Below are 27,753 nucleotides of genomic sequence, written 5' to 3'. Positions count from 1 at the left end.
CTGTGAATAAATTGACTTCACAAAACGGTAAATGGTAATAAAATTCGAGTTTCGGCTGGAAAATGATCTTTCTACGACGAGAATCTTGGAAATAATTACTATGAAAACCCTGTTACTTCCATTGGTTCCATTATACAAGATAATTGTAGTACTTTTTCCAGTGTGAAAGATTACTATGATTATCGTTGTATTCGATGAATGGAAAACATATCTCGGTAATAGGGGTAATTTCGTAATCTTTTATCCGAAATTAAGGTAGTTTTATACATTTTTTCTGTTTGCTTTAGTTAACTTTAGAAGATTGTATCAGAAACATTGTCTACGTAGGGGGGGGGGGGGGTATAACAAAATGATAGTAACAAGAAAACTTTTCTCTAGGAATAAAGACTATTTGGGAGGGGGGTCGACACAAACTGGGATTCAATATCTCAATCCGCGTTGTCTCTAGACCGGATACAGATGTATGAAAAAGTATAAATCGACCACTCAGAATATGAGTCGAATAACTCGATTTTTTTACAAAATTCGTTATATTCGCTTTTGGATACTTCTTTATACCCTCTACCTTCCCTATGAATATTATACTTGAAAGATAATTATTTTAAAAGTTATAGAGTTTTCAAATTTTAAAAAATCCTATACTCTGCATTTAAAATCTCAGCTTCAAATCGCTCCCCTGTAAAATTTGCCTACTGCGAGTTGTTCGTTTCTTATTCTGAGCGGTCGAAATGCACAATTTAAAGAGAGGTTAACTCCTAAAATCTAAGAACTTACCACGTCTTTAAAAGTAATCCCTTCTAAAAGTTCACCATTCAAATTATCACACAATTGAAGGATTTATTCCTCAAAAAGGCAACCAAGAAAGGATAAAAAAATAACGAAGAATAAAATTAATAAATTTTATCAATTCATTGCATATTTCAAAAACCAAGAAAATTCAAAGAATGAGAAAAAAATACTAAAAGAAAAAAAGTAGCATTAAATAAGTAGAAATCATCATAATGATATATTGTACATGTATATTTACAATCATAGAACGAAGAGGTGAAAAAAATAAGCTGTTCTGCAATAATGGAAAAAATATTATAAAAGAATATTGTGAAAAATAAAAAAAAACTATGTATATGGCTAATGAAAAGGAAAAAAATACAAAACATTTGTCGCTCTACAATGTTATTATTAATAAAAAAGAATTCTATGAGAAAAAATCTATTTTTAATATTCTTTTTTTATTATTTTCGTGCACAATATAAATAATCATACAGATATAATACAATTTTTAGTTTTTTTTTATCTCTGGATTATACATTCATAAGTTTATGAATTATATTTTTTTTTAATTAGTAATAAATACTTTTTTTCTTTCGTACCTTTTCAATTTACTTTTCCCCCTTAAATCTTTTCTCATGCGACTTAAGTTTCTATACCTTAATTTTTTTTCCACAATACATTTCAACGATATTTTTTTTTAATTTACAATGTTTTTTTTTCTTTCCCAGTATAAAATAATACAGCAATATTTTATTTCTGAAATAGTCTTTCTCAGTAAAAGTATTATAAAAAATCTCTAAAAGTTAATATCTCCAAATTATTATTTTTGTTAAAATTTAGGAATATTTTAATTTTAAAATGTGATGATCAATTTTAAGATTTTCTATCAATCATTTTGTATTACTTTTAAATTATATAAAAAAAATGCCTTTATTTTTGGAAAGGCTTCACACGACTTTCGTGAGAAAGAAATGCTTTAAGGACTCTTCCTTTACGTTCAATATAAAATTATTCTTTATGCAATAACAACAACAAAAATTAGTTTTCCCCATTTTTTTTTCACCATCAATTTATCATTCAATATATTGTAAATCTTTGGTTATTTATTGTATTTTTCTTTCTCTTTTCTTTTCTAAAAATTTCTCTCATTACTGTTCTTTTTTTAGAGTGTGATTAAAACAATTCTTTCTTGTTATTTGCTTTTATAAATGGACATGAAAAATAATCTGGAATTTTACTAAATTGCATCAGTGCCAGTGGTTCAGTTTCTTTTTACGACGATAGAATATCCTGTGAAGTCTATTGGAAAAAAAAGTTCCTTTAAAATTACTTTTGTCTTCTATACAAAAAAAAAAACAATAGTTCAAGCACTTTGTCTTTCACTCTGTTCCTCCATCCATCTCTCAACAAAAAAAAGTACCCTCACTTATTCACCTCAAAGTGCAATTAAACCGTCTTCATCTTTGCGGGATTTATTGTGTCGCGGGGCTGTCGTGGGAGTCGCCGAGGCGGCTGAACCATTTGTCGCGGCAGCCGCGGTTCCAATGGAACCCGTCTGGCTAGGAATGCTGGGCAAATTCTCGGCAGCGGCTACTCGTTCCGCCAAAAAACGATCAAACTCCTTACTCGTCATTCTAGGCTTACTGTCCGAGGTGGGCTAAAAAATTTCATCATGCATTACCATCGATTTTCCCGTAAATTTCCCGCGAGAAACAAAACAAATTTTCTTTTTGGACAAAATCACAAAATTACAACGAAAACTCAATGTTCACACAAACAGCAAATAATTAGTTTAAAACATGGCCAATGTGTTAAAATTTTGTGTATAGACAAGAACATGTACACACAAATAGAAGGATTTCGTAGATCTAGATTGTATTTTAAACAAATATATTTTTAATACAAAAAAGTCATTTTTGTTGTTATTGCAGTGCACCTGGGTTATCATTGAGGCCATTTACACCGTCGCATTGGATTGAGATTGCATTGTCCCAAAATCGGTTTTTGGAACAATTCAGTCAGAATCTAATACGACAGTCTACTAAATGACCTCAATGATATCGTTTAGATTGCAGCCTTAGATTAAGACTTAATTATCCTAAATCCGGTTTTAAAACAGTTCAATCCTAATCTAATGCGGCGGTGTAAATAGCCTCATTGCTTTTAACCCAGTTAATCCTAAAAAAAACTTGTTCAAAATCTTTAAATTGAAAGGAAACAGAAATTCTTTCGATTAAAAATTTCTCAACGTGAGTATGCTAAACGTAGAATTTCGAATTTTCTAAAAAGCTGAATTAAAATACACGAAGGGGAATTCTGTAACTCTCTAGTATAATGCCATGACAAATTGTGTTCGAATCTTAGGTAAGCTTTTTCGAAAATGTGATTCTGTAGCGGTGACATTCCTATTTCAATTCACGTATCATTGTCAGAAGTTACATATTTGAGATTTCTAACAATTCAAATAACAATGAATATTAGTAAATCAACCAAGATGGACTATATTTGCATAATATAATTAAATAGAGATTTTATTAAACATCAATTAATTGCATTTTAGAACTCTTGTGATATGAGAAAAAGCTTAATTGGCATTGCCAGGTTTCGAAATCACGTGTAACATTGCTACTAAATTTACAGAATTCCCCTACTGGACTGTAAAAATATTCGAACACACAGCTTTCGGAGAGGGAATTTTATACGCTGATACACAGGAATAAAGCTCAGTGAGGAACCTTTATTTCGAAATTGAGCTTTGGAATCCGAATCTCCCCCTAGATACAGCCTACTTCTACGAGCGCATAAAAATGCACCCTATTTTGTGCTATAGCACCAGTGAGTCTTGGGTAATCTCCCCTTGTGGTTTCTGATTAATAAAATCTCTCTCAGTTAGCTGCTATAATACTCTAATTTTTTCTCGACTTAGACAGAAAATCTGGCAGGCTTTTTATTTTATTTCGAAACGTTTCGGAGTTGTTATATGGCATCGCAAGTAATCAAATAGAAATTAAAAGAATATAAAGTAAATAATAAAATGGTTGATAAAGAACAAGTGGTAAAGAAGAGATGGGAATCTCATCCTCTCTATGAAATTAGTCTTACCGCAGCGTTTTATATTAATGTTAACATGAATTTAAAGAGATGTCGTGAGTTACTTTATAAGCAAAATAATATTTATTTAATTTTTATTTAAATGACTTTAGACAGCTAGAGTCTATGAAAAATTTCATTTTCAATATTCAGATAACAAATTTTACAATTTCACAAGGAAGAAACCGAATCTAGTAAAACAAAAATGCAATTCGTCAATTAACTCAATTAACAACTCTATGCAGCAAACGAAATTTTTGAAGATATCCTTGGTAAAAACCGTGAAAATTCTTGAGAAAACGCACTGATAGTACTTAATATTTTTCAATTATAAAAAAAAATCGTCGATTTTTTAAGAACTTAGATGCTCGAAAAAACAGTGAGATCGTTTTATTTCGGAAGGGAAATTTCGAATCAAAATTCGTTCGATTTTAGAGTGAAATTTAGAATTCCAGTCAAATCAATTCAGAGTTCGAACAACTCACGTAATGCACATACTCCTTTTGTTCAGTAATAACCTTCCCGATTTGAGAGCTCTCTCCGGTTCAGATTTTTTCTATACCGATTCGAAGGTATATCAGAGAGAACTTACCTAAAATTGAAATTGCAATTCAAACGTTCTACCACTCTGAAATTCCACAAAACTACACAAAAAACTTTCGCAGCAAACGTTTACACACTAACGTTAACATTGTTGATGACTGAAGTGTCAAGAATACCAAAATTCGAAATGGTAGAACCGGTAGAACAATCAACGATAAAGCGACGAATATGGGAACTTATTGCACTTTATGCTTTCGGTGTTTTTGAATAGGTTTGGTTTGGCTTTGGAGTGGTTTTGACTCTTCGAAGGCTTATTACTGAACAGAGCTACTCATTACTAATTCCTTGTTTATGTCGGTGTATACATAACCATCCTATTTTTTTTAAAATTACAGATCTGTCAAATAAACCCAAAAAAACGATTTGAGAGGGCATTGAACTAAGATTTTGAAAATTAGAAGATCAAATTAGCATATACTGTCCCAGAATGGGGCAGTTTCAACATGCATGATTTTCGAAAACATAAAATATTCGGATTATAAACAAATAATTGTTCTATATATTTTCAAATACCTAATAGCCCAGACCGACTAGCTGGATTTTATCGGTCTGAATTTCTTTTAGGAATAGTCCAGACCTGTGCTCGTTAAGTCGTGTAATATCGGAAATAATTTTAATGAAAATTACAGATAGCCATATTGGTAACACTAATTGTGCTCATTCACGTTACCATGATAAATATTTTTGCGCCAAAAAGACATAACAAAAATAAAAACTCATAGAAAAAAATTGTCTTCTTGATGTCTTTGTCGGAAGACGGATAGCTGTTCACTACACACCCTTTTACTTCAATCTTGCAGAAAAAACAAAGAAATTGATTTCAAATATCACTTCAAATGGAAAGTTCTTAAATCGCGCGCAATTCAACTGCAAAAAATCTCTGAAATGCGACAAAATATTTTCTTCTCTATTTTATTCTTATTAGCAGGTCGTGTCCCTTCTTGTAATATATACTTTTGCATTCCTTATTAACCAAAATAGTGTTGTACAAAAGGATTTTTCTCAAACCTATCCAGAATTTTGGGACAGCTCAAAAGAATATGAGTCTTCCAGCTCAAAATTTCATCCCAATGTTTTTGTTGTAATATCGACAATTATCCACAATTAATCCAAATAACTGTATTCAACTAAATTATTAATAGGATTTTCTTGTGAAAATGACTTAACTCTAAGGAATTAAACAATTTTCACATTAAAAACCTCTCATTTTCTCTACGTGAATTTTCGCGGCATTTCGAAGAATGCCAACAGACACCACCAAATTCAATTCGGCTTTTCTTTTAGCTCAGGCCTGGAATAGTCTGTCTGGCTAGATGAACATATTGTCAATATACCTATAATTTAAAAAAATCGCCATATTGAATTTTCAAAAGTCAATGTTTAACCATTCTGAAGGGCTTATTTTTCAACGGAAATGGTTAAATTTCTAACTCTAATTGAATTGAATGTACAGGATATCTTAAATTATGAGAGGGTCACCGAAGACTTGAAGACACTATCTAATACCCTTTTACTTCTAGCCCTATGACAGATTGACAGAAAAAAAGGTAAATGCCACGACGTCATTTTCTCTAACATTATAATCGTAAGTAATCTAATTACAAACGGAACTTGTAATAAGTTAATTTGCTAGAGCTCTATAAGTCTGTATGTACATATGCCCTGGGTTCGAATCCCCTTCACGTCCTTAGAAATTTTCTAAGATCTTTATATAAGAATTATAATAAAGGTTTTCAAAAAAAAATCTCGTTTGCGAAGATGTTTTAGTCCCTCAAATAATTTTTCAACAGCAAAAAAACAATTTTTAAAAAATCACACGAAATCCTCCTTTTTGAGTATGCAAAAATGTTCAATAGACTTACATTGTGTTCTAACCATGCTGCCATTTCGTCAAATTCTGATTCTCTGGCATTCTGTGGGGGACACACAACAGTGAAATAATAATATTTCTTTGCAAAAAAAGGCTGTAAAACAGAAAATTTGCCAAAAACTACAGAAACATCGAGAGCCAGTGTGTGTAAAAATGTTCATAGTCACTGTCAATCTCAATAAAAAATAAATCTTTGAATAGTTAACAAATAAATTGTGTTGCAGTGTTTTTCTTGCTAAAAATTCTATGGAATAGAAGAAGTACAAAAGCACATAAAATGTACATTTAGGTAGGATAAAAAAAGAAAGAACCTAAAATAAGACACACTTTTATGAAATCCCGCAATAGTCTGTGGAAAAAATGTTGTGGTTTTTGTAGAATGTGATTTTGCAGTGATTTATTGAAGATTGGACAAAACAGAAAGTGTCTTATGATCATATTTGAGATGAAAAAGATAGATTTTTTTTTTAAATTCACATTTAACAAAAATATCAGAGCCACTTTTGAAAGGAAAAACGAATCAACCAATAGGAAGCCGTGCAGTTTCGGCCATTTTGAAAATGGCCAATTCCTATTGGTTGACGATCATTTTCTTATTTAAAATGAAATTGATCATTTTGTTTCCTGTGAATTGGATATTGGGGTAGGTTTTTTTGTACATAACATCATTTACTTCTTACCTCTTTCACATTCTAAAATCAACCAAAAGAACGTAAAAAGTAGAGAGACATCGAAAAATGAAAAGAAACATAATACAGGAAGTGTGTCAGTAATTTTAAAGTAAAAAAAATATTCATAAATATAAAAAATAAGTAAATAAAATATTTTTCTCATAATTGAATTTTAAAGTAAAACCTTAGGAGTTTTTTTTTTTAATTATTAAAACAAGCATTAGAAAATTTAAAAAATAAAAAAAATATTTCACACTGACAAAAAAACTTTGGGAATAATAAAACAGTTATAGAAATGGTTGACTTACCAATTCTTGTGGTCCTTTCAAGCTCACAACATCCTTCTGGGGCGTTCCCTTAACCTGTTCACTGACATTCCTTGACTGTGCCAGCATATCAAATTCATCCACATCCTTCTGCTGTGCCACAGATCCCGATTGTGCCTGTACACTGCTAATCTGTGACACTTTTGTCTCACCCATTCCCATCCCTGAGAACTGCTGCGAAAGTCCTCCTGCAGCCTCATCACTCAGATCAATGAGTGAATCCTTGGCCGCCGCAGCAGCTCCCTCCTCTGCCGGAGGCACTCCCATGGCCGCACCCAGAATGGCTGACGGCGTCACAGCCGCCTTTGAATCGCGATTCTTCTCAAAACGCGAATACCGCAGGAAAAGATTGTTGAGCTCATCATTGATGCGCAGCAACTCAGCGGTGATCTCATCGTGATTCACCTTGCCGATCAACTCAACAATCCGCCCCTGCATCTCTCGGCACGTGTGAGCCAGATCTGTCAGCAATTTATGATCAGACGGATCCTCTTGCCCAGGCTTCAGTTCACTCAACATTTCACCCAAAATCGACATATTCACTGTCACAATATCCAGTTCTGACTGGAGTTTAGCCACCTGGTCGGCTGACAGAGACATAGGAGTCGTCATCTGTGGTCACATCAACAAAAAAAAAAGAAAAACAGACCATGCGAATTAGCTCATATTTCTATGAGATTATCACATGATTCTTATAACTTTACCATGGTTCCTGTGGTCGGAACAGCAACAGTTGTATGTTGCGGAGAATTTGTAACAGTTGCAGCAGTTGTTACCCCATCGGGAACACTCTAAAATTAACAAAAATTCACTTACAAAATCGTTCCAATTTTGTTCTAAATAGCTTTAATTTAATGTAACTCTCAAGTAGGGTAAATTAAGCTAATTCAAAACCTGCTTCAAATGGAATTTTTTCGCTACTCCAAATGGAAACGTCACTGTTTTCATGATAAATACAGTACTAAATTACTATATTTATATATTTTCTATACCTCAGTTTCATTATTTACATAATTTAGCTCCAAATAAAGCGAAAATCCATTCATATTCACAAATTTTAATTTGTCAAGTTCTCAGAAAAATTAAAAGTGTATCTTTTCACCATTGAATTTTTCATAGATCGACCATGTTTTCTATTGAAAAACACAATAAAGTGACTGTTGTTTATTCGTTTTGTTTAACATTTATGTCATATTTCTGGCTAATTTTAGTTAAATTAAGTGCTAATCTTTATTGTTAACTGTACGTGAAGTTTTCAAATGAAATATTTACCTATTTCGTGAACAAAAAGGATTTTTCTTAAGTGTCTGCAAATGCTTCAATAGGAAACTCCGGAAATATATATAATTTTTTTGGAGAGATTTTCTTATTGTTTTAAATGGGAAAAGAGAAAAGACCAGGAATAAGAACAAATCTTGCACTCAGGAGCAACTCAACAAAATTTTGGAATCGGTAAACAGTAAATGGTGTGAAAGTACTTTTGAGCTAATAGCATTTAAATCACTAGTTCGGTTTTGGCACCAATTTTTTATTGAAAAAAGCTCAGCTAACTAAAATTTGAAACCGATCCATGTCTTAGAGGCTGAGTGTTTGTGTCCAAGCTCCGCCTTGAGCAGAGCTCAGGCTAGAGGAGGAAATTATTCCGAATAGCTCAAAATAATTCCCTGCTCTTCGAGTGGCTCCAGGAGCTTCCTAGTCTGCGGATCCTGGTTGAGTTGTCCCCGGCGTCCTTCGACAGCCTCTAATGGTTGGCCAAAGGCCTCAGGTATCAAGGCAGAAATGCCACCTGTTATAGGCAACAATGAGTTGCCTCTCTGGGGAAGGGCAGAAACTACACAGTAAAAAATCGTGTAAAAAAAAATAACATGTAATTTCCAAATTACCACTAAAAAAATTGTAAATTTTGATTTTTACCACTATTAAAATGGTAAACTTTGTGTAAAAAATAATTTGTGTAAAAATTTTCAGCGTGTAATTCAAACATGTAATTTTTACCACTATTCAAGTGGAATAGTGTCACTTAAAAAGTGGTAAATATTCAACAACGTGTAAAATTTGGTGCATGTACTCAAAAACGTGTAAAATCGCCATTATAGTTTGACAGCTGCTGGAAGCATCCACCTCGGTGAGTATTTTCTTTAGTTTTTTGAGTTTTATAGCTTCTAATTTTGCAAAAAAGAACAAATCCCTCAAGAAAAAAGTGGAGTACTCCTGCTAGTGTGAATTTTCAAAGTTTTATGTGAGTGATTGTGGAAAAAATCCAGTGTTGAAATTTACGTGGCGTCACTTTCAGTTGCATTCTATTTGTACATATTTTGCCTCGGATTTCTGGTCCAAAGGGCAGTTTTCTGCCAGTGGTGGCCCCCACAATAACCATCCCTTGTGATCATCAGTCCGTCAGTCCAATCTTTAAGAAATACAGTGTGAAAATCTGCATATATTTCAACGGGTATTGAACATGTTGCAACTTGTCACAATTCCACATTCTATTCCCGGAATAGACGATTTCCCTCAGTGTTTCTACCCCGTGGGGCCCTCCTGTGCTCTTAGTGAGTCTAAAATCCATCACTCATTGATCCTCCCAAGTTCCAGTGAAAGTTTGAAGCGTATTTTTTCCGCTATTTAACTTCTACGATTACGATTGTGTAGTTCCGGGAACGATATCCCTTAGTACCCTGTTTATAGGGCATTTACTTCTGTGGGTGACTTTCATTTAATTAAGCTTATTTTATATGTACATAGGGAACTGGATCACGGAGATGGACAACCAGACGAAATGAAAGACTGCTGATAGAACGAATAGAAGCTGGAATGCAGCAATTAGGAAGATGTGCATGGAGGAATATCTGACGAAGGAAGCAAGCAGCCCCCTAAGGTTAGTTTTTTTTCTTATCATCTTCTTAATCTTTCCACAATTGCGTCTATGTCGCTCCTGGACCTGCGAATCTTAAATTTCTATTTTCCGTCTAAAAACTGATTGTTTTTTTCTAATTTACAGATCACCAAAATTGCATCCTCAAAAAAGAAATCCTTCCACATAAACGAGGCTTTTGATGCTGGACATGGATAACCAATAAACGAAGAGCGAAAAATTGTGAAAAGATTTTTTTTAGGAAAAATAAAATTACACGCTAGAAATTACACGTTTTTTAATTTTACACGCTCCTTTTTACACATTTTTGAAAATTACATTCTGAAAATTACACGGAAAAACATTACACGCTGGATATTACACGCAAAAAAAAACATTACACGCTGAAGATTACACGTTTTAAAAATTACACTTTTCCCAAAATTACCACTATAATAGAGATGTCAAAAATTACCTACTATTATAGTGGTACTTATTTTTTACTGTGTAGGCTAGGGGGAGCCTCAATGCAGGATATCAGCAGAAAATTCACTAGGAATCTCACTGAAAGCCGATTCTGAATTGCCACTGGAGGCAATTGGAGCTGGGCTGTTGATTATTTAGGCACGCAAGTGCCGATGATCAGAAAGACCCTGGATGGTGAGAGAAAAGCCCTGGCAAAGTCATTAAGGCACTTGCTCTTTCTAAGAGTAATGCCGCTGTACTCTGCTGCCGGTAGTGAAACACCTTGTTGATTGCTGGCTTTAGTCTAATTTATTAGGAAAAATTTTAAAGCTTTTATACAAAATTTGATATCCCACTTCAAGCATTCAATATCAAATATGACCCAAACCTAAATATGCAATTTTAATGACATAATTTTCTTATTTACTAAATTTTTGCTGACTGATTGCATGCTTTGTTTGCACTTCCCGGTGTCGCTTTTCACCATTGCCGGGTGACCCAATTACTGATGTGAAATTAAGATATTTTTAATCTTCAATAGTTCTTAAACTATTGATTTTTTTATAATTTTGATTTAGCAAACATCTTTTTGAATAGTTCAAAAATAGTTTGCCATAGGTCAAAGTTCGAATTTACCTTTGTAAATGTGTTAAATTTAGCCTTAAAAATGTACAATTTTGCTCTTATGATTTGGAAAACATCATAACTTTTTTTCATTTATATTAGCTAAATTGTAAAGATGATTTGGATTCTATGTATGAATCCTTGGAATTAAGAGACCCAGAAATACTCTAATACAAATTTTATTCCAGGATTCATTCTAGAAGTCCTTGAAATTTCAAGTCAAATATCGATAACTTTAGAGGTTTTTAAGAGCAAATTGCACAAAGTGATTTTGATATATTAAGGAAACTATGGGTCCTTAATGAACGAGACTCTATTGTCCTATTAGTTAAGGATATAGAAAATATATTGAGTCTAGTCCAGTTCCTTTGGTCCTTATAGTAAGGGAAATAACATGCCCCATCCTTGGGCATTGTAATCACTCAACAATACTCAATATTCTATTCTAATAGTTCAGTCTTTTAACGGATCCTATCAACATTCTGAGAAGGAAGATGAAGATTTTCTGCCTTTTTAGTCTAAAGGACTTGTTTGATGATAGTTCCCTCACAGGATGTATCGGGATTCGCTGTAAATTTTGATGATAAAGTCCCTACACCATTAACATGTGCTTGAAGTGGGCTTTAATAAACATTGAACAATTTCTTAAAATATTTGAATGTTGTGTATCCATGTTCATCTTTGAACAGTTTGGAAGCGATCAGAGGACTTGAGATTTTTTTACGGATTGCAGTAAGTTTAGTTTAGAATCTCACCTAAATATACCCTTTACCGGAGTAAGGATTTTAGTTTCGTACTGACCTTAAAAATTATCAAAGTAAAAAAAAAACATTTAACATGCATGCTTTATTTGATTGCCATATAACCCATCACCATTGGTACAATATTATATAATTTTTTCCTAGATAATTTTCATTGCATATGTCGTCATAAGTGTGCAGTTTTTGACAATTTGACTTCAGTGTTAGGCACCGATGACACCTTCAATAGCTTCAACATATCTAGGAACGAAACAATAAACAGCAATATTGTTTCCGCAACCCAGATTTTCTGATAGTATTCCATAAATTTTATCTTGGGCAGGAGTGACACTAGTATCTTGATATACCAAACCAGCACCTAGATCAGCACCACAAGCTGCATAATCTCCCTGACCTTGTGCACAAAAAACATCCGTTGGTGATAGGACAGAATAGAAGGGACGGCACGAAGATCGACATATCTTTCGGAAGTCTCCCAAGAATGCTACAGTACTTGAAACAGTAGCATCATCATTTGAGTCTGCATCTCTGTATCCAGCAAGCGTAAAATCTACTACTCCACAGTCCTCATCTAATGCCAAGTCAGCAGGTGGAAGAGCAACCGGTGTAAATTCTCCTGCAGTAGCAGGAAAAGGGTTCGCTAGTTCCCCAAGAGCGATACAATCGCTAATTTGTACAACATTTAGTATAGTAGTTTCATGGTATTGACCAGTAAATCCAATTGATGAGACTGTTCTCACCAAGGTAGCAGTTTCCTCAAAATCAAGGCAACTCAAGTGGGTAAGAACATAATTCAGTGAGATGATATTAGAAGTACAATTAGAAAGTACACTTGCTCCATCAGTAACAACTACAAGGGCAGGATAAGTTTTTCTGTCTACATCATTTACTGCATTGTAGTCTCCATGGTAAACACGTTGATCTGGTCCTTGAGCCTACAGAGTGAACAGTCCAACAGAAATATCCACAACAAAAAATAGAAATCCTCTGAAAATATTCTTTAATCAAAAATAACTTACCTTGGCATTTGCACAGTCAAAAGCACAGAGAATACCAACCAGAAGAATAATTCCGTAAAACTTCATGTTTAAAAGAAAATAGACAGTTTTCTATTCACTCACTGAAGGCAAACTGATGAAGAACTTTCCAAGGAATCGCCTTTTTATACCCAACAAAAGACATCCTTATCACTTTTATTCATCACCTCGTGTATGTCATTTAAATTTAAACTTTTTTTTAATTTTTTTAATAATACATTGAAATGGTCTGGTAGTCACAGAAAACACATTTTCATTTTCTTTTGCATTCAGGGTATCTTTATCAATATGTAACTATTTCTCAAAATTACCATTTTCACAAAAATTTATAATTTTCTCAAAAATTAACAATTTCTCATCAAAAAATTAAAACATTTAAGAACAGGACATGTGCTATTTTCTTCGACAACAAAATCGCGATAAGTCAGACAATTGTACATGAAAAAATTGCATTTACAAGCACTGCACTATCTTCTTTTTTTAATGTTCCAAAGGTAATGTAAATTTTTTGTTTTTCTGTAAGATATATTCTTAATTTAATGCAATACATATATTCTGAATATTTAAGCCTATGTATTCGCGGTACCCGGAAAGTATATTAATTCCAAGGGAAAGAATGATCTCAAGCTGTAACAAATCAACCAGCAAAGGATTTGCAGGTAAAATTTTGTCTAATAGATTTTTTGCACAAATTTGATCTTTGTAGAATCACCATTCAATTTTAAGACAACAAAAGGGATGGTAAAGTGTTTCATGCTTTGCAAAATGGCCGAATTCGTGACATTATTTAAATGCTATTACCCCAAAAGTAGCTTAGCATAAATTAACTTAAAGATCTTTATTGGTCTAATTCACGAAAGAAAAGCTTAGTGTTCACAATTTCAAGGATTTCGCAAAGTTTTTCACTGAATAATTTCTTTATAATTTACCGGATCATAACTGATATGAACTAATTTATAAATCACTCAAAAGATCACCCAAAATAGTCGTATAACAAACAAGTTTGAATTTCGGATAAAAATGAGTTATCGGTTCATTACCGGTTCATAACCGATTGGAACCGGTTGAAATTTACCAAAAATTCGAAGACCTCTCCAACAAATCCAAAGACAACCCATTCGGTTGTATTGCAGATTCTAAATTTGAATTTAAATAATTATGGGGGTCAGCCTTTATAGATTAGAGTTGCTTTTATGGTTAAGAGTTGCCAGATAGAAAAGAAGCGTAGAGGTGTCAGTTTTTAGAGGGAATTCTGCTGCAAAGGACGCTAAGAGATTGATTGCAGAAATTGAAAGATTTTGTAAGTAAAATTAGAAGAAAACTAGATTATATGTCACAAGAGGAATTTATTTATAGGATAGAAAATAGAGACAAAGATTTCTGAAGGACGAACACGAGTAGGATTGATCTTTGAAAAGTTGATGAAAGTAATTACCTGTTAGTAGAAAATCCAAGAAATATTGTAATAGAAGTTTAAGAGATCTCTATTTATAGGGCAATTAGGATAAAAAAAGTGAGCAGGAATTAAGGGAGATTTAAGAGAGCACCTTTGAACGCTCAGGTAAAGAAAGAAAAGATAGGTTAGATGTTCAATGGCTGATCACCCCTTTTTTCAGATCTTAACTCTTTCGCGTCATTAGGGTCATATATGACCCGGGGAAAAAATAATTTTTTTGACTATTTATAATAATTGAAATCTATCGGTTTGTGCACGACATCATAATAGAAGGATGTAAGATTCTTGACTAATTTTCTCAAGACTCCAGACTCTAGATATTCAGGAAAAGAAAATATTTGAGATAAAAAGTCACGAATTTTGAAATTTATGAAATGACTTTTCTTTCAAAATTCTTTATATTCATTTTTTTTCAGCAAAAAGTTCTTTAGAAACACAAAATAGAATATCCAAAGATTGTATATTGCATATTTTGATATAATAAACTACTTTCAATTTTCCAGAAAAGCGCGTAGAATTTTCCGAGTCATATATGACCCTATTGTCGGCAAGGGTAAAAGTTTATGAAAGTGTTTTCATGTCAACAATGCAGTTGGGACAGTTGGGACATTGTTTTTCTTTGTGAAATCCAGAAGGAAAATACCTTGCTCCTGCAAATTTCATCTTATATCTGATGAATTATAACATATTTTGCAATATTTTAGAGTATTCTGCAAGCGTCAGATATTGTGCAATTGTTTTGTGTGTGAATAAATATGTGGGTAAGTTTATTTTTGCCAAATACCACTCAAAATATTGTGACAGTGACTGGTCAAGGGATTTCCAGAAAGATTCCTTGAACACCAGGAGTACAGTGTTCATCAAGACAATCCAGTTTGCCATGGTTTTGGCCAAATTAATAACTTCAAGCAAAAAAAAAAACTCTTAAAAAGCCCGTGATATAGATTTTGAAAATGGTATGTACGTACACTTTCCTTGAGGACAATAGGGTCATATATGACCCGGGGTTTTTCCGAGTTTTCACGCAATGGAAATTTTTTTTCCTCTCAGAACTATTATATTTGATCACTTGCTGAATAAAAGTGTGACGCGAAAGAGTTATAATAGAAAATGTCTTGACCGAATCGTACTTTCAGTGTTTATGAATCGATTTCAATTATTTTTTTTAGTAAATCGTATTTGAGATCAGAGACCTTTCTAACGATGGGTTTCTACCTACCGCTCCTGTAAGGACTGTATCCTTAATTTTTATTAACCGATTTTAATGAACTTTCTTTTTCTTTTCTTGGCTTTCTGTACTTAAACTATTTAGAATGGAAAATGACCAGTGATGAGCCCAGATAAGCTTATGGTAGTTGAGATTCTTTGCAGGTAATCTCGGAGTGTTTGCTACTCGGAATGCGTGAAAATTAAATTCAGTCCGGTTTTGGGGGTAAAGAATCGCATCACATTTGAACATCCTTATAGTTTGTAATCATTCACAAGGATTGGATTTTTATCTATTAGTTATTTTTTTATTTTGGATATTAAAATTAGATGACTTATATATTTTATAAAATAGAAATAAAGAGCATACAAAAATATCATTTTTTTTAAATTTCCCTTTAGGTATCCCTAACCCAAAAAAATCCCATTTTGCTATTTCCTTTCGATAGAACATAAATATTTGATAATTTCCCAGTAAAACATTTACATAAAAGTAACTGAGAGTCATAAATAAATATAGTTAAAATGCAAATTAAAACTCACCCTATGTGGCGTGTAAATTGGTGCCATGGCATCCATATCTGTCATTGGGAATTCAATGCCTTTATTCTTCAGTTCCTGATACACCTGCACCACCCCATTGAGATCTGGCTGAGTGCGGAATGTCTCAGCCCAGATCTGAATGAGATTGAGCACTTTCTCCTGCACCACAGCCGGTGGATCATTCTTGGGTCCAATGAGCTTAACCAGTTCCTGAATAAATTCCTTATTGGCTACTAGCACATGAAAAGCCTTCCCGCAATTTTTAACACAAGTCTCCAAGACTGTCAATGTGTACATGATCACTGTATAATTTTTGCCAGCATTCTGCTGCAGGCGCTTCCTGATGGCTTTCATGGCATCTCGAGCTGCATCACTCGATTCATTGATCATATCGCAAATTTCCATATTCAGAGCCCAATTTTCCGATGCAAGACTCGAATCTGTTGCTTGTTCTACAACCCCAAAAAAAATAGGCAAAAACACATTAGCACCATAATTCAGCAAGATACTTAGATAACTTTTAGAGATTGTTAACTGAGAAAAGAATTTTCCCCCCAAATGATTATGGTGACCTCAAAAATCAAAAAATAAATGTTGAAATCATTTATACAAAAGTATTCTTATCCTAAACATTCAAATGACTCACTTACATTTGAGATTTATCTCTTAACGCGCGTAGTTTCTGTCATTCATTTTTTAATGTGCTTTGTTTGCTCTATAAACTTGCCTAAATGCTTTTATTTGAACAAATACTGGCCTCTAAGCGAGCAAGTTAATAGAAATGAGTAACACATTCGATTTTAAGAATTAGCAAGTTAGTAAAGATTTCAATGTATTACTTGTCTTACAAAAATCTATTATGCCACTTCGTAGAAAAAGACTCAATCAATAAAATAAAAATCCATAATTTTCTCATATTCTCATATGAATAATTTAAATCCTTCCCTTTACTAAACGCAAAACACTTGCATTTAAAAAAAAATAGTAAATAATAAATTTGAAGCAATTGCAATTAAATTGTTAGTTCTATTCTATCTAGGGGGAGGCTTTGATGTTTCGCATACAAAAATGATGTCCAAGTTAAGTAATTTTTTCTGACTACAACACGAACCGTATCAATTCACCAACTATGCCAAAAAAACCTCTTACTTACTAGGTTCAAAATCCTATCTCACAAAATCCTGGGAAATCCTCACATTTTTCTCTAGAAGAAAATGAAAATTTAATGGCGATTTGTCCGATAGTTCAATCAAGTTTCTATTTTCGCATATAATTTACATCACTCAAAAACGTCCCATTTTCACCGTAAATTTTGCACCCGACATTAAAAGTTACACATCATTGTTTAGACGGAACACTAGTCTATCTGATTAAATAGTTTATGTGAGGAATAATATCTTTTAATATTACTTTTATGAAGATTTGTAAAAGGCATAATTTTATACACTGAGGAATCCATTTTCTTTCTTTGATTTTCAAATTCCATGAAAATGTCACTTTGGCAACCCCAAAATGTATGTGGAAATTTGAAGGTTATGTTGCATCTTGACGTCCGCAACACACAAGTGAGGTTATGTTAGAACATTAAAATTATAGTGTTGCCAGATTCACTATGCGATACATAATAATTCTTAATATCCGATCGATGAATATGGGTCAAGTTTGCGAATTTTTTTCCACCCACAAAAACGGCCTTCTTCATTCCAAGAGGTTTTTATACAAATTTAAACCCTAATAACCCCTCTACATCCTGTGATAGTAGTTTTCCAAAAAAAGTGATAAAAATTGTGCAAAATTGTACAAAATATTACACATTAAAATTACAGTTTTGCACCTGTTTTTAATTTTTGTTTCCTAAAACTAGGAAAAAAGAATTTGACACCCAATTTTTTCAGGAGAGGTGGGATTTAAGAGTAGCTATTAAAATATATAGCCATATGTGAGATTCATAAAGGAATACGGAAGAAATACGAAGTGTTTGATGGTAGCGTATATGCGAAACATCAAAGCTTCCCCCTACTCTGAAAAAAAGTCAAATTAACAAGAAAAGTTTGTGATAAGGATGTTCTTCCATACAGAATATAGAAAAGTTTTATCAAATCGGCAGCAAACTGGATTTGTTAAAAGTTTGACGACAGATTTTGTCAAATTGGTGAACAACATCCTTTTGACAAAATTTTAACTAGATCAATTTGTTCGTTTAACAAAATATTTTTTTCAGAGTATTTTCGCAGACCATCTATCTTCACAGCAACAAAGTACATAGAAAAAAATATTCATAAAATTTTTCGTAAATATTTGTAGCTTCCCAATGGGGACTCACAAAATGTTCGTAAATCGTATAGCAGTCAAACAAGTTCGTAAAAGTTTGTACTATTTTCACGAACATTGTTCGTAACATGATCACTTTACGAGTATTGTTGTTCTTTTACAAGCATTTGTTTGTATACACAGAAAAATGTTTGTAAAATTTTGTGATTTGTTCGTAAAGTTATGCCAAGCAAAGAAAAATGTACAAACAAATATTTGTAAATGAACAGGAAATGCTCGTTAAGTCACGGGAAATTACTACCAATGGTTGTGCAAAAAGTACAAACTTTTACGAACTTTTTAGTGGTTAAAAAGAGCGAACAAGATTGCCAAGCTAATCTCATAAGCACCACTGAATTATATAAATACATAGTACAACTTTAGTCCAAGACTATTTAAGAAAACGAACGAATAGTTTTCTGGCGAAATGTTTTCTGTGAGGATTTAATCTTTATGGCTATCTGAAAATATTACAGCACTATTTCCAAATCAATTTATTATTCAAAATGTAAATTTTTAAAGCCAAGAGCGCGTGAAGCTGTCCGCCCGTACACATATTTTAATCATTTTTTATTTGCCTATTCTAGAGTTATAGCCTAATTGGTAAGAGATATCGACTTCTGTTTTTTAATGACCCCTCCCCCTGCCCCCTGTTAACTTTCTCGTTGAGAAGAAAGAAGAGTTTCAACTTGTTTTAATATATTTAGAAACATATATATACAGTCAGGGACTAATTCATTATGAGATTTATAATAAATCCTTTTCTTACGTATTTTCCATTTTTTTCGTATAGAAATTAGAATTTAATTGCACATCGCTTCATTTATCTAAATTACTCAGCAACGTTTCTAATTTAGAAATTTTACAAGTTAATTGACATCTATGGAAGTTTTAATCCATTATCCTCCAAAAAATTAAAATTTATTTTACAAAAATATGGAACATTTTTTTTTTAATACAAACTTTAAAAATCCTCTCGAATTCAATTTTTTGCCTTCGACACACCTTTCAGCTCAGTATCATTTCTTAAAATCAAAATTCATAGCCCTATATTCATCGAAAGATTTGCAGAAGTCTATTCCCTTCTTTCGGTCTCAAAATTGGACGGAACTAAATTAAATTTGGTGTGATGTTCAAAAGAAGAAGAAGAGTGCAAAAGAGTAGGACAGACTTATGCAAAACTTTTAAGAAAGAAAGGGATGTGAATCTTGATTTAATGAAATTTTCCTGATCTAAAAGGTTTGTCGGAGCCATTAGAATTTCTAGAAAATTTCTCCAGAATATTACTCATTTGAGCTTTTAAAATGTACATTTCCCTTTATGCCATGCGTCCAGCGCCAAATTATCGTTGATAACTAGCCTGGGAAGCCAAATAGTGGGAAAGCTTTCGAAAAACTTTAGCTTGAATTGAACCCTAAATTTTTAAGTTAAATATTTCATTTTCCTTATATCAGAATTGAGAAGTAGGGTAAAGTGATACAAGTTGGACAATTCGCCGGTACAAGTTGGATAGGGATTTTTTTCTTGATAAATACAGTACTAATTTTTTTTAAGCACAAGGAACCAAATTAAAAAACTAAAGCATTAAAAATATACAAATAAAAATGAAGCACTAAATTTATTAAGAAAAAAAGCCCTGTCCAACTTGTACCATTGTCCAACTTGTATCATGGTCCAACTTGTATCACTTTACCGTAATGCTCCAATCTATATATCTCTTTCTTTCGCACTCCAAAAACAAGTGAGCTAGATGTTTAGAAGAAATAGAAGAAGAAGAGTGCAAGAGAATGAGATAGACATGCACAATGGATTTGAAAAAGAAAGGGATGCTAATTTCGAATTTAGGAAAAATTCGTAAAATAACGTTCTCGTCTTTTTCTCTCTCTTTCAAACATATTACATACGTGTCCATCTCATCCTGTCCCATTAAAAATTATATTGATCTAAATAAAATTTGGTGTGATGTTCAAAACCTTCTTCATCGAAGTGCGAAAGAATAGGATACTTATACAAACAATCGTAGAAAGATAAGGATATGAAGGATATGAATTTCGATTTTACGAAATTTTCTTGATATAAAAGCTGTGCCCAGTGCCATAAAGATAGTTTTTTTAATAATCCTTGGTGAAATTAGAATATTATGGCTCGGGCACACCTTTTAGATCAGGAAAATTTCATGAAGTCGAAATTCGAAACTCTTTCTTTCTCACATATTTTGCATATGAATATCTCATTCTTTCACATACCAAATTCGATTGAGCTAAATTGAATTTGGAGTGATGTTTAAGAGAAGAAAAAGAGTGCGAGAGAATGAGATAGACATATGCAAAACATGCGAGAAAGAATGGGATCCGAATTTCAACTTCATGAAATTTTCCTGATCTAAAAGGTGTGCCGGATCCATTACATTCTTGTGCCATTTTTCTAAATATTTCATGAAAAAATATATGTTTTAAAATTTAAATTGTTTTAAAACAGAGTGGAAAATTGTGGTTACAAAGATGGAAACAAAGTGGAAAATTGTGGTGGAACGGCGAAAAAATAACTCTGTTAAGTAAAAATCCTTTTTTTGTCGTCAGGAATTGCATTTATATGCAAATTTTGAACTATATTTAATAAAAAGCACAAAAACTATTATGGAATGCTCACGCTTTTTTCTTAAAGAAAAGTTGTGAAAAATGATTGGTTAATTTAACTTTCCCTTAATTGAATAATAAGCATTCCTTCTTCATGATTAGCAAAAACACTATTTAATGACAAACAGAACAATTAATTTTAATAAGAGTTTGACAAAGTTCTAAGTTCTCATTTCCTATTCATTATCTTCTCATCTAAAATCAAACTTAGTTAAATAGAGAAGAACTTTATCTTACATTTCAGTTACTTCTCAAACTCTCCTCATTAGCTAATGGATTTTGAGTATTTTGCTCAATTTCACAGACTCTTTCCTTCTATCTAATCTAAAGCTTCTTTTGTCTATTTATCCACCCACGCTCCTCCAATTTATTGTCTTCCAATTACACGATGAAAGTAGCGTCAAATTGCATTTCTTCAACAAAATCAGTCAATGTAAAAGAACTGTCTTGCAAAATTTCATTGCTTTTTCTTCTAGGTGTCTCGACCACTGAGTAATAGGCGGAAAAATCACTCTTCCGTGGCTTGTTGCAAAATAACTTTCCATCAAAGCTGGGTTTTTTTTTCTTCCCAAGTTCTTCATGTAAAATATTTGTGTTTAACATCTTTTAAATAATATTGTCTCAAGGGGTTTTATTAGTCACTTTCTGGACTTTCGTGCTTTCGCGAGTCATTAAAGCACTTTGATAAGAATGATAACATGAAAGCGATTAAGAGTTGAAAAATGAAGAGAGAAAAAAATAAAAGTCGGAGAGCGTTTAACTTTGAAGGTGACACTCCGGTGTTTCAATTATTCATCGTGTTTCTCTAGTCATTTTTTCGCGTCAATAATCGAGGAGAAAATGCGAGGAGAGAGAATTGATAAGGCTTCCCAGTGACATTTTTAACATCCACTCCCACTGTTCGTTGACCTCATCTATGCATTCAATCAATATTTCGGTCAATTAGTCGAGAAAAGCTTACAAGTTCACTGATATAGCTATTAACGTTGAATATTCAATTTTATGCCCTCGCCACACCTTTTAGATCGGTAAAATTTCATGAAATCAAAATTCGTATCCCTTTCCTTCTCGAAAGATTTGCCTAAGTCTATCCAACTCTTTCGGACTCTAAATTGGATTGAATTCAATTTAATTTGGTGTGATGTTCAAAAGAAGAAGAAGAAAGAGTACGAAAGAGTATAATAGATATATGCAAAGCTTTCAAGAAAGTAAGGGATGTGAATCTTGATTTGATGAAATTTTCCTGATCTAAAACGGTTTGTCAGAGCCATTATGAATCTTTTTGATTGACCTTTTTTCTAATTATATGCTAGATAAAATCTTAATTGAACAATTGCGTATCAATATTCCATGAAACTTAAATTTACCTACCGCCTAGATCTGTGAAAATCGATTAAAAAAAGCATGGCAATCCGAAATTTCAGTCTCCGTCTTTCTTAAACGTTCTGCCTATATCTATCCTACTCTTTCACATTTAAATCTAAATTGGATTTCTAATGAAGCATAAACAAAGAACAATATGATTTTGATAGGCAAGTTTGAGAAACAAAAGGAATAAAAATTTAGATTTCATGAAATTTTATGACCAAAAAGTGTTCAGGAGCCAATTCAATTCAACTAAATTCAATTTAGTGGCAAAGAATAGGTACATGCAAAACATTTGAGAAAGATAGAGATGTGAGTTTTGAATTCCACATCTGCCTCTGTTTGGCCAAAAGAGGATCTTTTGTTCTTTGATTAATTTCTACACCGATTTTGATGAACTTAGAATTTAGATAAAGGCACAAAAAACGTTCTCGTGGATCTAAATATCTTTTCTTGAAAAAAAAATAGCGCTTAAGGCTCTATCTTATGCCGATTTTGATTGGTTTTTAAGTGATTCGGATAAGCTGATAAATTTTTTCCTTCACCGAGAAAAATGGAATTTATTTAAATTGAATATTTTGCATTTAATGTTAAAAATTCTGGGTAAATATTCGAATCAATTGACTTTTCTTTTAATACAAACGAAATAATTTTGATTTTGAAAGTAATAACAATAATTTCAAATATTTTTACATTCATACGGAGAATAAATAATTTTTCTTTTAGCGCGAATGTTTAAATATTTGAAATAAATACCTCATACATATTTCCTCATACATATTTGCCATTGAATCTATGGTAAAGAACATTTAAATATACCAAGGAAATTTTTAATTTTACCCATTGTGTATTTAAATTAATGGTAAATCGTGGTTAAAACAAATATTTCTACTATTGAAACTATGGTAGTGTTACCCAGAAATTTTTGATTCTACCCATGAAAGTGTTTAAAATCCACTTTAGAAATAAAGTGCAAATGTATTTGATTTAAAAGACATGTTTTCTTTTCAAATACAGTGCCATTCAAAATAAATACAAATATATTTGTTGTGGCTATGATTACTGCCTTTCAGATCAAATGTAAAAATATTTGAAGTAAAAGTCATCTGTATTTAAATCAAAAAATACTTTAAAATCAAATGTATTCTACCATTGGGGCCAAAATACCCATAATTTCATTTGATTTTACCCAGAAAAACATTAATACTACCCATAAAATTTTTCTCGGTGTTAGTTTTCCGTACAGTGACTATTATTTCTCTCTTTTTTTTAAGAAAAGAGTTCAAAGCTTTAATTTTTCTTTACAACTTTCTTTAGCACTTTTTTATAAGCTTTCTATTTAAAATGCACCGTAAATCCACTTCCACAAATTTTTATTTATGACTTCAAACTATTTGTAAAGACGAAAATATTTCCATCAAAATACATTGCCAAATGGGCTTTTCTTGAGTGAAAGTTCTGATAATGTGTTAAAAAGAATTTAAGCTCAATTTTGATGAACCTGTTGGATTAAGTGGATTAAGTAAATAGAAAGCTCATTAAAAATACCAAAAAAAAAACAATTTTCCTTAGAAAATCCAGGAAAACTGATCAAAAATTGATTGGAGAATGCTCAGAACTTTTCTGTAATTTCTTTCAAAAATTTGCAAAAAATATTAAACCGATTTTCATAGTTTTAGGCAGATGTGGAAATTTTCTTTATCGAATAGACATGCTGGAGCTATATTTAGTTTTAAATATTTATAATAATTACAAAAATACCAACAAGATCACGAAAGACAAAATCAAGAAAAGCTAAAATTCCGAAAGTCAAAAGCGAATATCCCAGATAGCCAAAATCCCGAAAGTACCAGAATCAAGAAAAGTCAAAATCCCGAAAGTGCCAGTTTCCTGAAAAGCCAAAATCTTGAAATTCAAAATCAGGAAAAGCCAAAATCCCGAAAGTTCCAATTTCCCGAAAACCCAAAATCCCGAAAGTCAAAATCTCAAAAGCTAAAATCCCGAAAGATAAAATTCCGAAAGTCAAAATCTCAAAAGCCAAATTCCCGAAAGATAAAATTCCGATAGTCAAAATCCCGAATTCTTAAGTGTCAATTTCAGCAACCCTCACGGTAGCACCCAAGATTGCTGGAGGAAGAGGAAAAATTTCTGTGTATTTCAGAATTTTGTATTTTGGAAAGCTACAGCTTTTACGTCACATTTTAAGACTGGTTTTTCAATTCAAACAAAAATCGTGTAAATTAACCAAATAACGAAAAACCTTCATAATTTTTACTCTTTACGATTTTGTCTTTTCGTATTTAGAAAACAAAAAGTTTTTTCTTAAATTTAAACGAATTTAAACTTTCTAAAATATTGGAAGTTCAACAGACCACCGTTAGTAACGATGAGATCGTATTTCTAAAAGGTTTCAGAGCAGAGAGCTTTGAAGAAGCATATGAATCATGGAGGAGCTTTAACTCTTTCCGGACCGCAGCATATGCTCCAAGCCAATTTCGTCATTTTTTAATCAAAAATATCTAAGCTGAGGAATTAATTGAGGTTCTACAAAAAATATCTTACATTTGGACATCCTTATAGTTTGTAATCATCCACAAGAATAGGATTTTTATCAGTTCTAAATAATTAAAAAACATTGTTTTTCACAGAATATTCATTATGCTGCTTTGGGTACTCATAGTCCCAAAAGAGACGAAAGAGTTAAACCCTTCAAATGACCTTACTTTTGTCGAATTAGATAAGTTTATTAATTATAGGGGAGACTGGGGCAAAAAGTCACAAATCGAAAATTTCAAAATTCAATATCTTCCAAGATAAAAGAGATAGCGACTTAAATTTTTTTCCATAGATGGTCTCCATTTACCTTCTTCAAAGTAGGAAGTTTCTTAGAATTCGAACACGGATTCAGAAAATAAAAAATATTGAAATTTTTAGCCCTATTTTAAAATGTTTTCCTTACAGCAGATATCAATTTTGACCTACTTATTTTCCAAAATTTGATGCACTGGTAAATATTACCTAAATGATTTGGACTCTTTGAATACGAAACCACTATCTATTTTAGAATTTTACTCTTTTCTCCAGAAATCCTTTTATTAAAAATGACCACTTGGGGTAAAAAGTAACAAAAGCTATGTAGCAAAAAGTAACAAAGGCCAAAGTAATTTCTGATATCTCCCGGCGAAAAGAAACGTCATTACCATGTCTCGCCGCTTTTTCTTTACATTGGTCAAACGATTAGCAGTCTCTTGTGTGTTTTATTTTTCTAAAATAACTTGAAAAGCACTTTTCTCATTCAGATAGAGAAAACGGTGTTTTACAAAGGTGTAGAAGAATAAATTTCCTATGAAAATATGTAATCTCGGTATTTTACTTAAATTTACGGAATCCTGTAATAAAGCGAATCAAAATGTGATAGTATCTTATGCCTGATACTATTTGCCCCAGCATTTTTGAGAATGATCACAAAATTACCTTTTAGAAAACAGCTCGATAAATGTATTTCCTTATAAAATAGAGGAAAATGATTTTCACAAAGTTGTAGAGCAGTAAATTTACTATAAGTCTGCACTAATTAGAAATTTCTGGGGCGCTAGGGTTAGCTTGTAAAAAAATAAAATATCCGTTTTGTGACTTTTTGCCCCAGTCTCCCCTACTATAAGTTCAAAATTCAAAGAAAATATTGCTTAGGTTTTATGTATTTTAATTTTGTAATATTCAATTTTTCTTTGTGGATCTAGGATTAGCATTTTTTAATTGTAAAAGGGGTTAAAGGTGTTAAAGGATAGACCGTCTTCAGACTAGAGGTTTAGCCCAGTTTCCGAGGGATTCAAAACCTTACACTGAAACCGATTTTATTTATTTTTCAAAATTCAATAGGACACTTGCCCTTAATAATCCAATCCTAAGTCAAAATTTTTCAAAAATCTTGACTGATAAGGTATTAGAGTAGTTAAGCCATATGGCTGAGCATTAAGCTGTCTTCAGACTAGAGGTTTAGCCTAGTTCCCGAGGGTCTCAAAATCCTAAATAGCGAGAAATTTTGTTGCTTTTTGAGAACCTTATAGGTTATTTATCTTTAATAATCCAATCCTAAAATGAATTTTTCCAAAAAATCTTGATTGATAAGAAATTAGAGCAGTTAAGCCATATGGCTAAGTCTCAGGTCTGAAGCGGGCCTTAGGTCTGAAGCCCGTTATAGATTCCTAATGACTAAAGCCTAATCAAGCCTTACGGAGAGCTTCCACCCGCATCCAAAATAACTTGCTTTGTGGCGTGTGCCCAGCAAGTTGTCCAGACTCTGTCTAACATGTCTCATACTCTTCCCAGTCCTCGAGAACGAAAATCCAATAAAGTGTGCCCAATTGGAGGCAGAAACAAACAACAATTAAATTGATGGCTCTTGTTCTTCGCATTGCGACGTTTTCACGCCGTGTGATAATGATTTTAGGTCGATAAATGACGCCCCAAAGTGATTCTCTATTTTCTTCACTGTGCTCAACAGCCCATGAGTAATCTGTTGAGACACTTTTGCCTTTCCGGAAGGCATCCCACACTCCCCAGAAGCTCTGTTTTTCATTAAACGGAGGTGTCTCTTATGCAAGTATGAGTCACGCTATGAGACAATTTTATCAATAGAACGCAAATTGAGACAAAGGGGTATTGGTATCACTCTGTATGTTTTTTCTTATCAATCCTCCTGCACACCCTTTCCGGAGGACTCATGAAGTTTTCTGTGATTCCCTCCAAGAATTAATTTCTTGTGGGAATTATCGCTAGAAGAACCAAAGAGATAGATTGGCCTGTTTATAAGACACTTGCTTGTGTAAATAGAGACGTGGGAATTAAAATATTTAGCAGGGAATTTGCAGCTGAGTCATTTTTCGCCCCAATCTCAGACACTCGTGACAGATGGAAGTGCGGGGAATGTTTTTTTATTTCTTCCTTTGGGGGAAATTTACCAATTCTCTGGCCGACTTGGGTGGAAAATGGATTTCCACCCAGTGCTCCAACATTGAAGAATGCCATCTCACACACAAACACACAATTTATTCTTTTCTATCACTGCAAAAATTGCCACGAAAAAACCACACAAAGTTTTTTTCACCAGGAAAAATCACTGGGCCAAAATGTCGATAAAAACAAAACCCCCTTGACAGCTGTCAGGA

General features: G+C 32.7%; 2 protein-coding genes across 4 annotated transcripts; both read right to left on the bottom strand.

Annotated features, from left to right (window-relative positions):
* Positions 1–1,212: 1,212 nt before the first annotated feature.
* LOC129804719 (TOM1-like protein 2) lies at positions 1,213–27,737 on the bottom strand. 3 transcript variants are annotated; one of them, XM_055852274.1, is made up of 7 exons: positions 27,547–27,737; positions 16,275–16,726; positions 8,036–8,122; positions 7,314–7,943; positions 6,327–6,377; positions 2,206–2,428; positions 1,213–2,070 (listed from the first exon to the last, which is right to left on the bottom strand). In XM_055852274.1, exons 1-6 carry the CDS (start codon positions 27,611–27,613, stop codon positions 2,207–2,209), a joined length of 1,509 nt encoding a protein of 502 aa, XP_055708249.1. In that variant the 5' UTR covers positions 27,614–27,737; the 3' UTR covers positions 1,213–2,070; position 2,206. The 3 variants fall into 3 exon arrangements, with proteins under 3 accessions (XP_055708249.1, XP_055708250.1, XP_055708251.1); XM_055852275.1 differs by lacking the exon at positions 6,327–6,377; XM_055852276.1 differs by lacking the exons at positions 1,213–2,070; positions 2,206–2,428; positions 6,327–6,377 and adding an exon at positions 6,983–7,026.
* LOC129804725 (uncharacterized) lies at positions 12,103–13,158 on the bottom strand. The gene is made up of 2 exons (XM_055852285.1): positions 13,052–13,158; positions 12,103–12,967 (listed from the first exon to the last, which is right to left on the bottom strand). The coding sequence occupies exons 1-2, from the start codon at positions 13,115–13,117 to the stop codon at positions 12,236–12,238; spliced, it is 798 nt and encodes a 265-aa protein (XP_055708260.1). The 5' UTR covers positions 13,118–13,158; the 3' UTR covers positions 12,103–12,235.
* Positions 27,738–27,753: the final 16 nt, after the last annotated feature.

Source organism: Phlebotomus papatasi, chromosome 2 (assembly GCF_024763615.1).
Source record: "Phlebotomus papatasi isolate M1 chromosome 2, Ppap_2.1, whole genome shotgun sequence".
NCBI lineage: Eukaryota > Metazoa > Arthropoda > Insecta > Diptera > Psychodidae > Phlebotomus > Phlebotomus papatasi.
Note: the sequence above shows the minus strand (reverse complement) of the source record. Positions and strands in the feature narration are given on the sequence as shown.